The sequence below is a fragment of the Haemaphysalis longicornis genome, unplaced genomic scaffold (assembly GCF_048455015.1).
Source record: "Haemaphysalis longicornis isolate Haplotype H1 unplaced genomic scaffold, Haemaphysalis longicornis Haplotype H1 scaffold_1, whole genome shotgun sequence".
In the NCBI taxonomy this organism is placed as follows: domain Eukaryota; kingdom Metazoa; phylum Arthropoda; class Arachnida; order Ixodida; family Ixodidae; genus Haemaphysalis; species Haemaphysalis longicornis.
The window spans coordinates 411310445-411326315 of NW_027526203.1; the positions used below are offsets into that span (position 1 = coordinate 411310445).

The following is a 15871-nucleotide window of genomic DNA, read 5'->3' on the forward strand; positions in this document are numbered from 1 at the left end:
TTTGATGTGAGATAACATTTATGCTGTCCCTAATATCCGTCTTAATTAGCTTTTCCTTCCGGTATCTTGCCCTTTGCATTGTTTTGCCAGCCAGTGCTCCACAATCACAAGTTTTTTGGAGACCTTTTGCTGGTAGGCAAAGGCAATGGAGAACCACATGGTTAAGGGGGACATGGCTATGTGCTACTCATTAGGACTTAACTTATTCTTGCACCTACGCTCTACCTGTGCACTGGTTTTATGCCTGCTTTTTATGTGATTGGCTATCTCGCACAGCGTCGGTGTGTGTGAAGAATCAGAGCATAGAATCCAAAAAGACAGTGTGATAAAGCAAGCTCATTGCATTATTACCGAAGTTTGGCATCGTGTTTCAGTAGCACACCGCAAAGCCCTCACAAACCTAGGTCCGCGTATCTGCATTTGAGAACCACAGTGGTTTCCCTCCCGCCAGCGAGCGACTAGTGTTACTTCTTTGTGGTTTTCTATTAGGTTCCTTGTTCACAAAGGTCTGAGCTTCACTCACCACCTAAAAGTGATCAAAATGTCACAGTGATGAGTTAGGATGGTTTCAAGCATTTGAAGGTATGTTGTAAGTGTAATAACATTTAAAATATAATATCATCTTTATGACTAGTGGCTACGGTTTTATGTACCAACCTCATATTTCACCGATAAAAGGGCCGAATGGAGGAAAGGAGCACTCTTACCCCCGTAACAGATATCTCTGGCTTCTATCAGAAACTTTGCGATTGCTGTCCCTTTCCCCCAGATTTTTCTTTTGTTCATGCATGAGTCGTATATATACTAAAGCTAGACATATGTGTATGACCCAGAATAATTTCGTGTTTGGCAAAAGTACTTGTTACGTGACCTTTTTTTTTAAATTTTTTGAGTGGCAGAAGCTGTTGATTCACATTTGCAATGCGGCATTCATTCGTTTTTGTTCCTGCACAGGAGCTCCTGGCAAGCAACGACTACATTAGCCACCTGAACCGCAACCTTGGAAAGGTTACTGCCCTCTTCTTCATCAACTTTGCAATTCACGCACTTATAGGTACGCCGCAGCAATTCATAAACTTGTGCAGAGACGCCGGATGAGTGACATCGTCGATCTACTTCACTTTCTTCCTTCACGCTGCAGGAATTTTCCTGTTCCTGCTCAACAACAGGAAGGCAGCCGTAGTGCTGGCCTACAGGGCGGCGTATCCCATTGTTTGGATGCTGGCCATGTTCCCTCCCCTTCTCCAGGTTAGTCACAGAGGCCCCTGCGTGGTGCATGCACTGACAACTTCCACTCCTAAACGTCGTATCACACACAAACACCCTAAGAGTGACCTCCGCATGTAATGATCTGATGTGCAGCGTGTTGATACGTTGGCGTTCTAAAGGCATAGTACAACAAAAGGAAATTGGGTATGACGCTACAAAAATTAAGCTCAGTGTACCGACCTAGCGAGCATTGGCGTGGAGATTACTGAAGTTTGATTCAGTGAATGTTTCGTGAGGCAAAGCGAAGAAATGCATTCACATATTTAAAGCGTAAGACAACATACACGATGTCGAGAACCATACACCAAGGACTCTTCAAGTGGCTGGTACAAATGGGACAATGCATAAGGCGTGCCTGTTTATTGGGATATTTATTTATGGTTTGTTTTGTTCTGGAAGGAAAGTTATCACACCGAATTACTCGACAGTCTACCATTTCTTGACTGACATTTACGTGGTAGAAAAAAATTGCAATAAAGGACCCCACTAGAAGGCGAGGTAACTGAAATAACATACTTATGGAACATTTTATTGAAAGGAATGTACGCAATAAAAAACTTGACAGGGTGGAATAGAAGGAAGAATAACAAATTGAAAAAAAACGGGTTCATCTTGTGATATGCCTCTTAATGTTAATCTAGAATTAAATAATTAACGTAAGTTTTGGCTGCAGTGCGCACCTAAATGGGTAGTTCAAGTTCGCATAAGCGACAGATAGCAGTGCGTGCTTACGTATCTACGTGCTTAATTAGCGTTCTTACTTAGGACCGGGAAGAAAATGTTGTTAATAATAAGTACGCAAGGCCGTCGTGGTCTAGGTGGTTGTTTGTGGGGCACGTGATACGGCCACGATGGTGAGCTAAGTCCCAAACTGGACCGACTGGCTGCTATGTCAAATACGTTAATACACGGGAATGCGAGCTGTCGCTAAAATTCGCATGGATGAACACCAGTGTGTGCACTGTAGAGAATAGCGGCTGCTGGCCACTCCATTTTGGGTGATTGGAGGAATTCCCCATTAAAAGAGGGAAGGGAAATACGTAAACTAGTGTCACTAGATAAGGTTACAGAGTATTGGCACTTTTTTCTCCTACGCCGCCATGATCGCGTAATGGAACAATAGTTCGCATCACGTGGCACGTGTTTACTCTGTTAAGGTTCATGGTCGCCGCCATTTTGTTGTTTATGCGTTTTCCCTCGGTCAGTTGTGGTGGACTTAGCTTGTCCTTCCTGCTCTGTGTCTTCGCGTGACTGACGTCGTCCCGAACACGAATCAAAGATAGCGCGTCTAACAGCCTTTCAGCAGGAGAAGTGTGTCCGAAGATGCCGTTTTTAAGCATCTTAGACTGTGTTGTTAACAAACGACCCGGTCAAGTTAGCGGCGAGGCCGTATAAGCGGCAATCTCGCAACACCAAAATGGCTGCCGTTGTTGACTTGCGTACTTGAATGGCGGTACTCTGATACCTTATCCAGTGACACTAACGTAAACCTTGCGTCCTCGCACTAAGGGGAGAGCCAGTAAATGTACTTACGTAGCCGGGAGCAGTAGCGTCTTCGCCATCGAAATCCTCTCTAAAATGCAATTGCATGTGCACCTGTAAAGCGTGCTTTGCTGTAAGAACGCTGTGTACAGTTAAGGAGCCGATGCACCAACCAAAAGAAACGCGAGAAATGCGCCAACTGTGTGAATTAGGGCCCACTAAGCCAGCAGAACACATTAATCTGCAGATAATAATGGGATGCCAGCTAGATGCATTGTTTCTCCCTTTCACTATCTCAGTAACTTATATCTTCCTGTTGGCGTATGCGAAGTGATTCCAACCACACATGCACGAATGGTTTTATGTACAAAGTTTATAGGGTATGTGTAGTACGGGGAGCGTCCAAAGAACGGGAATACAAAATCTTCCTCGCGCTACAGAAAAGCCTCACCGAACAGAGGCACCGCAGCTGTGCTACACACGCTGTATTAGTTGAAAATGTTAAAAAATAATTTGGCCGCTGTCCTCCCCACTTCGCTGAAAATGCCGTCGAAAGATGATGGTCTTCTGCCGCCTGTGCCACGTAAATGCCTCCCTTCTCTCCCTCGCCCACCTCTCCCGGTCTTCCCCTCCCGTTTCGCTCCTCGCACGATAAACAATGAGGAGGTTTTCTAAAGTCAATTCAATTTCGCCGCGTTGCACTGCTCGCGCCATTTACTGGAACCTTTTGTTACTGTTGAGCTAAGAACACTGCCAGGACGCCCATCCAAGCGAGAGTTTTCGTTTTCTATTTTTGGGTCAAAATATTACTTTCAACGCTTTTTTTATTTGCTATTGCAAATATCAAGCGCACATTTTTTTTTTCAATTGAACTAATACTGCGAGTAACCATTGTACAGGCGGCAACACACATGTCTATAACACTCGAGCGACGTGCCTTGGGCAGCACGGGCGACGCCTATCGGTGGCACCTTGTTCGAGATAGCTTGAATCTGCGCGTGTGTGACAGCCCTGACACGAGCAGCATTTTTCGCGTTTTTGGACGCCGATGCTACAGGGGATGTTTGCGCCACCAGGAGCGCTCTTGGCGGCACCGGCCGCGAGGCGCACGTAGGACGGGCGTTGCTCAGCTCGCGCAGCTGCTGCGTCTTTGCTCGGGAAAAGAAGAAAACTGCCGCGTCATCTTTCAGTCAAATTGCTATGTGTAATCGCGCGTTGCGCGCTGCGAATTTATCCGCGGGTGTTGGTAGCTGGTCGACAGCGCCGAGGATGCGCTTTCCTAGAGCAGCCTTTAATGTTCAAATGACCATGCTTTGAGTTCAATGAATACATAGCGTTAGGGAAGGGTTGTTCACGATAATGTTGTGAATTTTCTCGCATACAAGGAAGAGAGCTGCTGAAGCACAACATGGATAATATGATGCACTTCTTATATGACAACATTATTGAATATGATTAGGAGAACTTTCAGACATCACGAAAGCCTTTCATGCCCTGTCGGTCAGTCGACGTTCAAAGTCCTAGAGCGAAAGGAGGAAGTCAACTTTTGTCGTACCAACAAACCTCTGGACGCCTCCAGGTAGTTAAGGGCTGTTACTGCGACCAAAAGCATGACTAGGCATGAGTGGATGGGCGAATTGAGAAGGATGACAAGGTAAAGTTAAAATAGTCAAAGTGAAATTACGGGGAAGAAGTCAATTAGAGACGCACACCAAATAAACAGTAATAGATGTGAATTAAAAGGAACAAAAATAAATTAAATTGATCACGGAGTGAACCAAATAGATTAAGGGGAATAAAGATGAAAGCTAATTTAAAGAATTTACAGTGTATTAAGATGAAATTAAACAAATAAGGAAGGAAGGCAAAGCAAATTAAGAGGAATCAATGGGAATTGTGAGGAACGCAAGATGAATAAATAAATGAATTAAGTTGTATAAAAGTGAATTAACAAAGGCAAAGTGAATTGAGATGCATCAAAGTAAATTACGAATGGAGACAAAGAAAACGGCAAGAAATCAATGTGAATCAAGCGGTATGAAAGGGAAATAATTTGAATTAAAGTAAATTAAAGTGTATAGCTCAATGAATAAGTTATGTCAAGGTCAATTAAAATGATTCATACCGAATCAACGCAATTTTAAATAAAATTTAGATGGATCCAAGGGACTTAGGAAGGAGAACAGTGCACATTTAAAGGAAGCCGTTTGAATAAAAAAGAATCAGAGTAAATTGTACCGCTTGACTGAGTGAAATATATTATATCAAAGTGAATTAACAATAATAAAAGGGAAACAAATGAATTCAAGTGAATTAGAGATAAATACACAGCGAATTAAGAAGAATCAATGTGAATTAAGAGAAATTAAGTGACCGAAGTGAATTGATAACTGATTTAAGAGGGATAAACCTGAATAAACAGGAACGTGTTGAACCACAGCAAGATTATTGTGGCGTGGCAGGTCCTGGGCGAGGGGGGGGGGAGGGGGGGGTAGAGGGTGGAGGTGGCCCACAGTAGCAAGGTGAGATATTAGGTCATCGCTACAAAGTAAGGCATAGAGGATGGTGTGTTGAAGGTGCAGCGGGCATTGGCAAGTCATGGGACTCAATTTAGTTATTTTGTTCTATCCTGCGCAGGTGCGCCACTGATTTCATGCGTCTTTACGCGGAAACTTTTAAACCAGTTTGCGGCGATCACTTGTTTTGTCTGCTTCCCAGTGGTGCTGGTGTTTTTTTACGTTTTTTTCAGCAAGCATAATCCGCACTTTTCACCCGCAGGCATCGCGCGTGACGGCTGTGGGGTTGAAGATCTCGAAAATCAGCATAGAATCGAGAGTGTTTGGCTACCAGGACGTGCAAGATTTCGATCTCGATTCTTTTGTTCTGTTCGTGGGAAACATGAAACTCAGGGTAAGTACGACCTTGTCTTAAAGTACGCTATTCGTAGGGAGCATCGGAACAGCCAGCCTTCCCCATTGCAGCGGTACATACAACACACCAACCCACGCGCAGAAATAAATGCTGGCCTGCGACCTGGTACATGGTGTGACGGCCTTTCTAAAGCCAGAAGGATCTTGCTTCAGCAAGGGGTTCGGCAAGCATGTGAAATTAACGAAAGCTTTGACTTTGACAAAAGTATAAACAAAAATTAAATTCTGGAGGATATACGCACCGAAGCTGCATCATGGCTATGAGGTTCCGCCGTTGCGGAGCGCTCCGGGTTAACTTCGAACACCTCAGTATCTTGGTATCTTATACGTGCGCCAAAATCTCAATAAATGGGCATTTTCGTTTTTCGCTCGACAAAAGTATAGCTCATCTCTTCTTACCAAACGTGAATGTTATTAATATAGGTCATGCGTATCAAGATTTCAGTACGTGTTAGAAATGTGCCACTTGGGAGCGACTGGGGAAGCAGGCTGTTCTTGCAGAGACTAAGACTTGACGCGGAAGCAGTATAGGACGTACTCTCCTCCCCTGTGTCCTCTGGGGCTTGCGTTATGCTGCTGTGGACGCCTAGTATTCGTACGTGTTGCGTGCGGGGATTACAATTTGCCAAGATCCCCGTATGTCCTTCCACATGAAGGCTTTGTTTATGTGAACGTATAAGGAATGAAGGCGAGCTACGCTTTTCAGTGAAGAAGCCGCACGAGCAAAATATCGCTTCTAATTAGGCTTTCACCCGTAACTCCACGGCCGCTCGGCATTTAATACGTGTAGGGAGACCCGGAAAGCAAGCAGTGTCGTTCTGCGAAGTACAGCAATGCGAAGCGGTTTCGTGGTGCTATGGCAGCCAGCTGCCAATACTGAAACCGCCTGCAGTGTATTCGAAGAGATGAGCGAATTGTATAAGCGGGCCCCGAGAAGTCCGTTGAGATCGCCAACACACTAACGTAGTTAAAGGGACAGCGGACGGATTTTTGTGTAGCGCATGTCCTCGAGCTCACATGAAAGTCAGCGTTTTATGTAGTGGTGTAACCACAAAGAATTTCTGAGTAAATTGGCGGAAATAATTTTAATTTGGCACTGAACTTTCTGGAATCTGAAAGGTGACGACACGTCGTGTCTAGACTTGACCTAGCATTCGTATACGAACAGCTGCGTTTCGGTTTCAACGCGTGTTTCAAAAACCGCATAGCCGCATAAGGAAAAGGGAAAGACTGCACTTTATTATTGTTTTAGGTGGGGACAGATTTTTAAATACCTCTTTTCATCTAACGTACAGTTGAAATTATGTTGCCCCGAAGCTCACTGACAGATAAAAAAATTCCGCCTTCAAACGCTCCAGGACCCTCAGAAAAACTGTTTAGATTCAACGTGTTTTAGGTGATGCCCTTTCATTTAGAATAGAGAGCGCATGCTCCACAAAAATCAGTTAACTGTCTCTTTCAACTTAACTTCATATCGTAATGGCCTACCCGAGAAATACTCGCGATGGGAGGTATAAAACTATGATGAGCTGCTACCGGTTGCAAAGCTACACATAGATAGTATGCGTGCTAACGACTTTATTATAGTAGTAAGTATTAAGAGGAATGTTTTCGCAAAATTATTTCAGCCAGTGCCCCATGAAATGACACAAGCACGAAGTCTCCTACAGGAACGCTATAGGATGTTTTGCTTCAACATTTGCCCTTGTTCGCAAACAAACAATGCATTGAAACATACATTAGGACTGCCTTTTTCTCTCTGTTTTCCCATTGCTTTGATTTGGTCGCGTAAGGAGAGCGCAAGTCTTTAGCAAGACTCGTGTACTGATTCAATCAACTACTGCGGAAATGGAGCGCGCTGGGCATAGAAGCAGACGACAAGCTTGGTCGCCTCTTCCCTACTAGTTATAAGGTTACGGCAGTAAATTTTCCTTTTTTTTTGCTCACTGCTGTAACGGATATCGTTGGCATTAAGAATTCCGCCACCCATTCACACTAACTCTCTTAAATGGTTTAGACCCCACCTTACACCATATAAATCGAAACGAGAACAATAGTGGCCGTCTGCGAAATTTGGGCGAGGAAGCCTGTTGGTTTGAAAGCTAAAGCCCTCTCCCCCCCTTTTTTACAGCAGAGCTGTATAATCTAACTCCCAACGGTTACATTGCCGTGGGCATAAACGATCTCCGTGGGCAAAAACGCCAAGGCGCAAGGCCTAAGACGGCGAGAGCTTGCGTTAGGCTAATCAGGCATACAAAAAAGGGCTCATAATTCGTTTAAGGAAACCACAAAACAAGCATCGAAACCTCATTATGCATGATAAGGCGCCTGGGAACAATGCGACCACCCCACCATGTGTTCCTGGTAAAGATTGTGTTTGCAGATTATCTTTGAAGGCGAGGCAGAACTATAGCGTCACTAAACAGAGCAGATCTTGCCCTAGACGCCGAGCACATGCGTCAGGCTGGGCAAAACCTAGCATTTGCCGCCAGAGCAGCCAAGCGCAATGTCAGTAGATAAGGTATTAGAGTACCGCCGCTGAGGCACGCAAGTCAGCAATGGCGGCCATTTTGGATTTCATCAGTGTTGCGAGACTGCCGCACCTACGGCCTGGCTGGTAACGTCGAACAGGTCGTTTGTTAACAACACTACCGAATATACAGCAAAACGGCATCTTTGGACACACTTCTGCTGATTAAATGCGGTTACACGCGTTACGTTTGATTCGCATTCGGAACGACGTTAGTCAACCCGCCGCGGTGGCTCAGTGACTAAGGCGTTGCGCTGCAGAGTATGAGGTCGCGGGTTCGATTCCCGGCCGCGGCGGCCGCTTTTCTGATGGAGGCGAAAGGCGAAAACGCCCGTGTGTACGAGATTTAGGCGCACGTTAAAGATCCCCAGGTGGTCAAAATTAATCCGGAGCCCAAAATTAATCAATCAATCAACGACGTCAGTCTCGCGCAGCCGCAGAGCAGGGAGGACAAGCTAAGCCTACCAGAGCTAACCGACTAAAACGCATGAACCACAAATTGGCGGCAATAATGATCCGTCGCAGTGTAAACAAATGTTACGTAATGCGAACTGAAAAATGATCATGGCGGCGGGACGGAACAGTAGGAGGAAAGAGTGCCGATAATCTGTGCCGTTATCTAGTGACACTAGACGAGCGCAAGCGATAAGCCCTGCCGAGATGACGAGAAACATTTCATACCCTCCTCCTTCACCATTTGTAGTTGTTTACAGCAGCTTTGGTGGAAATCCACTTTCGCAGAGCGGTATGGCGACCAATTTTTTTAAAGGTTTATTCAACGAGAGTTGCCTGGTGTGCCTATATTTTAATTTACATGTGCTTATCTACCTGCTGAAAAAATACTTTTGGCGAACAAGCTACGGTAATCAGCTTTCACCTTTTATTTTTGTGGACGCCGGAATTTATAGCGCGCAGGAATGTATGGTGGGAGGGCGATACTCGTCTTCAGCCTTTTCTGAGTTGGGAAACAACTGGTGCGGCCGAGAGACATACATTTTATTTCCAGGTACTGCTGGCCGATTGGGCCGTTACAGGGGTGGGGTAAAAAACTGACATAACAACCGCCATGTCAAGCGTAAAAGAAATGCATAGCCGATACAAAAAGAATACATCATTATACTACATTCTAGAACTTACATGCTACATCACATACATCATAAAATACACTTCACAATACTACATCCTACAACGTACATGAGACAAGTTACAGGAAATACATTCAAATTTACAATAGAACACTGGCACACATACGCATTTGTTTCATTCTGAGCGCTATAATTAACCGATGTAGGCAAACTTGCTTTTATATTTTAGTGTTCCTTCAAGACGTAGGCGCCTACCACCATCTGACACTTTCTATTTCATATAAAGTCACCTTTCATATTTCATTTTTTTTTTATCGTTGACTCTTGGCAGCATTCATTCTGGCCTGAAGGGCTCCATCTCTTCCCCTTCAAATAACTATAGCACCGCCTTTTCTTTTATTTTGCAGGCCAAGATGTTCGGCGTGGCTATATGGCCGTCCACGCTGCTCTTTTTCTTCGGCGGTACTGCGCTGGTCGTGTACCTGCTGGTCATCTGCGACGTCCTCACAAACCCTGTCATGGGCTCCTTCCTGTAGGAGGCAATCTCTGGTGTTGTCGCTGCCGCCGACACGTTTATTTAAGAGAGCGAGAGAGGATAAACATATAGCTGAGGTGTAAGCTGCTTTCTCTGCTCTGAGCTGTACGAAAGGCCCACCCTTAAAAACAAGTGCCAGAATGCACAGGCGGGCTGCTCTGATGCGTCGGTCAGCTCCCAAAATGGTTTTATGCCTTACACCTCCTGTTCTTCGCCATTGTTAGAAAAAAAAAGCCAGTACATGAAAAAGACGTTTACAAGCAAACAATCTCTGGCCTTGCCAAGTAATGAAGCACAGTAAAAGAAATTGTTAGGCAAGTTGGTGCATACTGCGATAAAAACTGAAAGCCCGCAAAACACGACAAGGGAAGATTGTCTCATATAAATGCCGTCCCCCATTTCCGCGGCATATGCATTTGAATAAAAATACAAAACAATGGGTGAAAGGCACATTAAAAGTTTCCTGAAATACGTTTCAAAGGTAACACGTATCAACGGCTTTGGTTTTATGCGCTCCCCATCCTGTTATTGGCATACCGCTCGGTAGCCATCTGGTTCTAAGGAGCTTGAAGTACACATGACTAGAGTATTGTTGTAATCGGAAGAAAATTCCCAAGAGATTGCGTCTCAGATGCTTTAACTTGAGATAGCCTGTATTTTTCATGTTATTCCTAAGCTTACTTGTTTTTCGCATCGCAATAAGGGAAACGGAGGGGAGGTGCAATCGGGTCAAGCATACCTTCTTGCGGCAGTGCCACTACTCAGCTCTTCCCACATCATGCCGAGGCAGGTGGGATTTCTGCCATAAAGCTCGCCAATATCGATAGGGCGGGACGTACACAATGGGAGGGGGAGGGAGATGCCGCGAATACAGCTTGCTTTTTGCTTTTTTTTTTTTGCTTTTTTGTTCGGGTGTCCAAGTTCTTTTTTTCACCTCACTATCAAAACTAGATTCTTCCTGAATTCACTAAACAATTGAAACTAATTTTTCTTGACCGATACCCCTGAGTGTGCTTGCGCCAGTGAATATGGGCCGTCATCATCGAACGGCTCGCTGGCCTCGGCCGCCGGTAGGGGGCCATGACGAGCAGTCGCATCTCACAACGGCTCCGCGTCTAATTAACTCCCAGTGGCATTTATCTACCTCGATTGAGCCGCGGACCACTCGATCGTCTTCCGCAAGTCATCCGCTACCCGGCGAGGTGATTTTTATTACGGTGAGCAGCATAAGTTGAGCGTACTCAGCAGTGTGACCGCCGGCGAGGCGGCCGTGCTCGCCGCCACGGCTACGTGACACCGCTCGCAGAGCTCCATCGTCTGAAGCAGCCGCCGACATGCCGACTGTCGAGATCGAGGGTGAGTCTATCTCACCAGAAGATTATAATAATACTGCGGGTTGGATCGAAAGCTACCGCCGACGAGGCCGCCGTGAGCTGGCCCAGCTAACCCTAACGTCGCCGAACAAAGGACAACATGGCGCCGGCTACCACGTCGATGCCAGAAGAGGCAGGCAAGATGGCCGCCCTCGCTCCAAGTCTCGCGGCCGTCGCCAAGAGCGTCGAGCTCCGGAACTTCCACCGACCGACGTGAAAATCATTCTCCGCCCGAAGAATAATCTCGACTTACAAAGATGCAGCCACGCCGTGCTCCACGACAGCATCCGCAACGCAGCCGGCGTGAATCTGGAAGAAGCGCTAGCCGACACCTTACGCATTAACAACCTCCGCAACGTCATCGTCGTCAGCACACCTAGCTTGACCAGAGCAACACTCTATGGGCGCATCGACTCGCTTCGTCTCGGGGACCGAACTCATGCAGTGAGCGCCTACACGGCCCCACCCGAAGGTACGGCGAAGGGCGTCATACACAATATTCCGGATACTGATGACGCCGACGCCATCACCCGCAGTCTCGTCAACAGCCGCAACCCTACCATCCTGCAAGCCCGACGCCTCGGCACGTCCCGCTCAGTGATTATCGCTTTCGAGGGTGGCACCGTCCCCTACTACGTCTATTACCGTGGGACTGAATACAAATGCTATCTGCATAAGAAAAAGCACGAAGTTTGTGAGCGATGCGCAGCATACGGACACCGTATCGACGTCTGCCCCAAACCAGACAATTATACTCTCGAAGTATGCCCGGTATGTGGTCTTCGCGATCCAACTCCTGTCCATCCTTGCACCCCACGTTGCGCCATCTGTGGCCTAGACCACAAGACGGGCGACAAAACGTGCAAACAGCGGTATCGCACCCCCTACCTATTGCAACGATGCCGCTGGGATCAAGAACGACACCGAAGGCACACTCCCGGACGATCATTTCACAGCAAGGACCGGGATACCTCAGGCACCCCACGGGACCGTTCGACCTCCGTCCCGCGTCTCGCAGGCCCCGCCGCACCCCAAGGGGTTCAGCACCGCTCCCGCTCTAAGCGAAGATCTACAAACAAGGGGGGCCTCGTCACGCTCGGACGCTCTCCGACGCCTAAACCTAGTGGACGCCAGCACAGCCCTCCTCCAGAACAGCGCCAGAGCTTGTCTACCGCTCGCCATCCCACCTCGTCTCCCACTCGCCAGCGGAGCTGCTCCGGCCGACGCCAGATCCGGTCTCCAGCATCAGGCGCTACAAGCTTCGCTGCGCCCCCCAAGGTGAGCTGGGCAGAATTGGCCTCCCAGTCCACACAGCACGTACATAAGGTAGACCCGGTACAGCAAGAATTAGTTAAGCTCAGGCAAATGATTGAACTCCTAGTGGAAGAGAACACTCAGTTACGTACACAACTCGCCCGACAGGCGGCAGGACAGCTCTCGTCCCAGGAGAACATGGACACCACTACTACACTTCCTTCCGAGTCAGCCCGGCACACCCCATCTGAAATTGCACGCAGTGAGCTCCCCAGCGACATACCCACACCCGCCGACTCGGAGCCCGAAATCGCCTCTATACAGTCTTCCAAACGTCGTAAGGGACTTGATGCTAAACCCAAGGATGCTCAGTATACAACTGAGCAAGTCGTGGACTCTAAACTACAGCAATTCGAACAGAAAACCGAACGTGCAATGAACGACCGCCTGGAGGAGCTCAAGGGCATGATCACGGATCTCACCAATACTATCGCAAAAGAATTCTCAGCCATGAAAGCCCGAATCTCGGTTCTAGAAAACACGCAGAGCCAGCCGGTCTCCGGTGGCGGCGGCCCAATTAAGCACAAGCCGTACACGCGTCCCACCCCTGAGCCCAACACAAGCACATTCCTAGAGCATATTGCATTACCTAAGAATACTCTCGGGGATTAACATGGGACAAGATAACCGACGACCCTATAGCAGCATAATTATCTGGCAATGGAACTGCAGAAGCTACCGAAAGAAGCGCGACGTCCTTCAACAGCACCTAAATGCAGTGGGGAACGACGCTGTACCAGATGTTATTGCATTACAAGAGACATATGGCACCTCCAAACTCGCAGGCTACCGTGCCTTTGCCCCGTTAGATACTGTCCCTGCCAGCCGTCCCCACCACCTGGTCACCACGCTGGTCCGTCGCAATATCCCAGTTATACAACATGCCATGGGAGTCGAGGGGGCCGATCACGTGCTGGTGGAACTGGTTTTCACCACGGGCCAGCGCAAGAGCAGCGTCTTTATACTTAATACGTACAGCAGCCCCCGGCAGGCTCATCGTTTTTCTAAACTTTTTCGACGTGCGGCCGATCTGGCAGGCCATCATTCCCCGCTCCTTGTCCTGGGCGACTTCAATGCCCCACACACAGCATGGGGCTACGGACGGAACACAGCGAAGGGCACCCGCTTATGGCTTGATGCACAACAAGAGCGTCTTACGCTCTTGACCGATCCGATGCAACCCACAAGGCGGGGTACGAGTACCACACAGGACACCACCCCCGACCTCACCTTTATTCGAAATCATCACCGTTCCGTTACTTGGACCAACACTAGGGTCGACCTGGGTAGTGATCACTACATCCTGAGCATTCACTTAGAGACGCCGCTATGCAGACGTCGTGCTGGCGTTACTCAGCAACTCGTTGACTGGCCGGAGTTCCGCAAGGCGCGACTGCAGGGCACCGAACTCGCTCAGCCCATAGAGAATATCTCGGAATGGGTGGCCCAGCTACGGCAGGACGTTCAACACCACACCCGCACAATACCACAGGAAGCTCAGATCCAACAGGCGGACTCCCGTCTGCTACGGTTGTGGGAAGCCAAATCTAGCCTCCAGCGACGGTACCGTGCCCGACCGGGTAGCAGGGCGCTCCGCCGTAGAATTGTACAACTTCAATGCGAGATAGAGAAACACGCCGCTCACGTAACGGCACAGCAATGGTACTCATTCTGCCAACATCTGGGAACTAATATGAGTGCCTCACGCACTTGGCGTATACTCCGTCATCTCATTGACGACACCAAGAGCAGAACATCCCAACGACAGGAACTTCTCAAACTCCTGCACCAATATCCAGACGAGCCCCAGCAACTCCTTTCAGCGCTCCGAGCCCGCTACATTACTCAAGCGCCCCCGTCGGTTGCACGCACATATCACGGCACAGCCAATCCGACGCTTGATGCACCGTACACAGAGTCTGACACCCGCAGAGCCATGGCCCAACTACGTACGCATTCGGCACCTGGTTCCGACGGGATCACCAATAAGACACTTCGGAACTTGGACGACGCCTCTGTCACGGCACTCACAGCCTACTTCAACAAATGCTGGACAGACGGGGTGGTCCCGGATGACTGGAAAAGTGCGATCACCGTATTCATCCCAAAACCAGGAAAGCCCCTGAAAATCGAGAACCTTCGTCCCATCTCGCTAACATCATGCTTAGGGAAGTTGTTCGAGCACATGGTTCTCCACCGTCTTACTGCATATGTGGAAACACACCAATTACTCCCCGAAACCATGTACGGCTTCCGCCAGGGACGCTCCACGCAGGACGTATTGATACAGCTACACCATGACATCATACTGGGCACCGGAACCTCGCCACGGGACACGCGGGCCGTCCTTAGTTTGGATCTCAAGAGTGCCTTTGATAATGTAGCCCATGACGCCATCCTACGCGGCCTCACGGACATGAACGTCGGCCCAAGAGCCTACTACTACGTACAGGATTTTCTATCTCACCGTACGGCACGCCTTGCAATCGGGGACCTCAAAACCGATTCCATCCTGCTGGGCGATGTGGGGACTCCCCAAGGATCAGTGCTCTCGCCCTTCCTATTTAACGTGGCGATGCGGGATCTCCCGCCAGCCCTAGCCCAGATACCTAATCTCCAACACAGCTTATACGCGGACGATATTACTCTATGGATAGCCGGGGGCAGAGACGGCGACATCCAGGACGCCCTTCAAGCCGGCATCGGGACAGTGGAATGCTACGCCAACAGCAAGGGGCTACAGTGCTCTCCACAAAAATCTGAATTGTTAGTTATCTACCCAGGCCGTCACACCCCTCCACCCCACCAGAGCATTCAGTTATACTCTAGCAGGGGAACGCACATACCTCAGGTTCCCGTTATTCGGATATTGGGGATGCACATTCAAGCAAACGGTCTCAACTCAGAAACCATCCGCCGCCTCGATGTTCATGCCACCCAGGTCGGGCGCATGCTCACTCGGGTAGCTAATCGGCGGCAGGGAATTTCCGAACACACTCTATTTCGCCTCGTGCAAGCCTTCATACTCTCCAAGATAACTTATGCCACCCCCTATCTCCTGCTGACTCGACTTGAAACAGAAAAGCTCAATATAATTCTACGCCGTACCTACAAGCAGGTGCTAGGAATTCCCGGAACGGCCCCTACCCACCGCCTTCTGGAGCTTGGCATCCATAATACAGCTGATGAGCTCATCGAGGCTCAGCGCACTTCTCACATGCACCGCCTCGCACTCACGCCTACGGGCAGAAAAATCCTACAACGGCTAGGCCGCACGGTCCCATTTGAACACCCTTCTGCGCAACCCGTGCCTGCCTTTTTACAAGCGGTGATAGAAGCGCCCCCTCTTCCCA

The 15871-nt window shown here is 48.4% G+C and overlaps 1 protein-coding gene across 3 annotated transcripts in view; it reads left to right on the forward strand.

The window, feature by feature from the left end:
• The window catches only part of LOC144155502 (uncharacterized), a 65582-nt gene extending 55305 nt beyond the window's left edge, over positions 1-10277 (forward strand). For all 3 annotated transcript variants that reach the window (XM_077686989.1, XM_077686991.1, XM_077686990.1), the window contains 4 exons: positions 955-1054; positions 1142-1248; positions 5530-5661; positions 9704-10277. In XM_077686989.1, coding sequence (XP_077543115.1) covers positions 955-1054; positions 1142-1248; positions 5530-5661; positions 9704-9832 — 468 coding nt within the window. In that variant the 3' untranslated portion in view covers positions 9833-10277. The remainder of the gene's footprint in view (positions 1-954; positions 1055-1141; positions 1249-5529; positions 5662-9703) is intronic.
• Positions 10278-15871: the final 5594 nt, after the last annotated feature.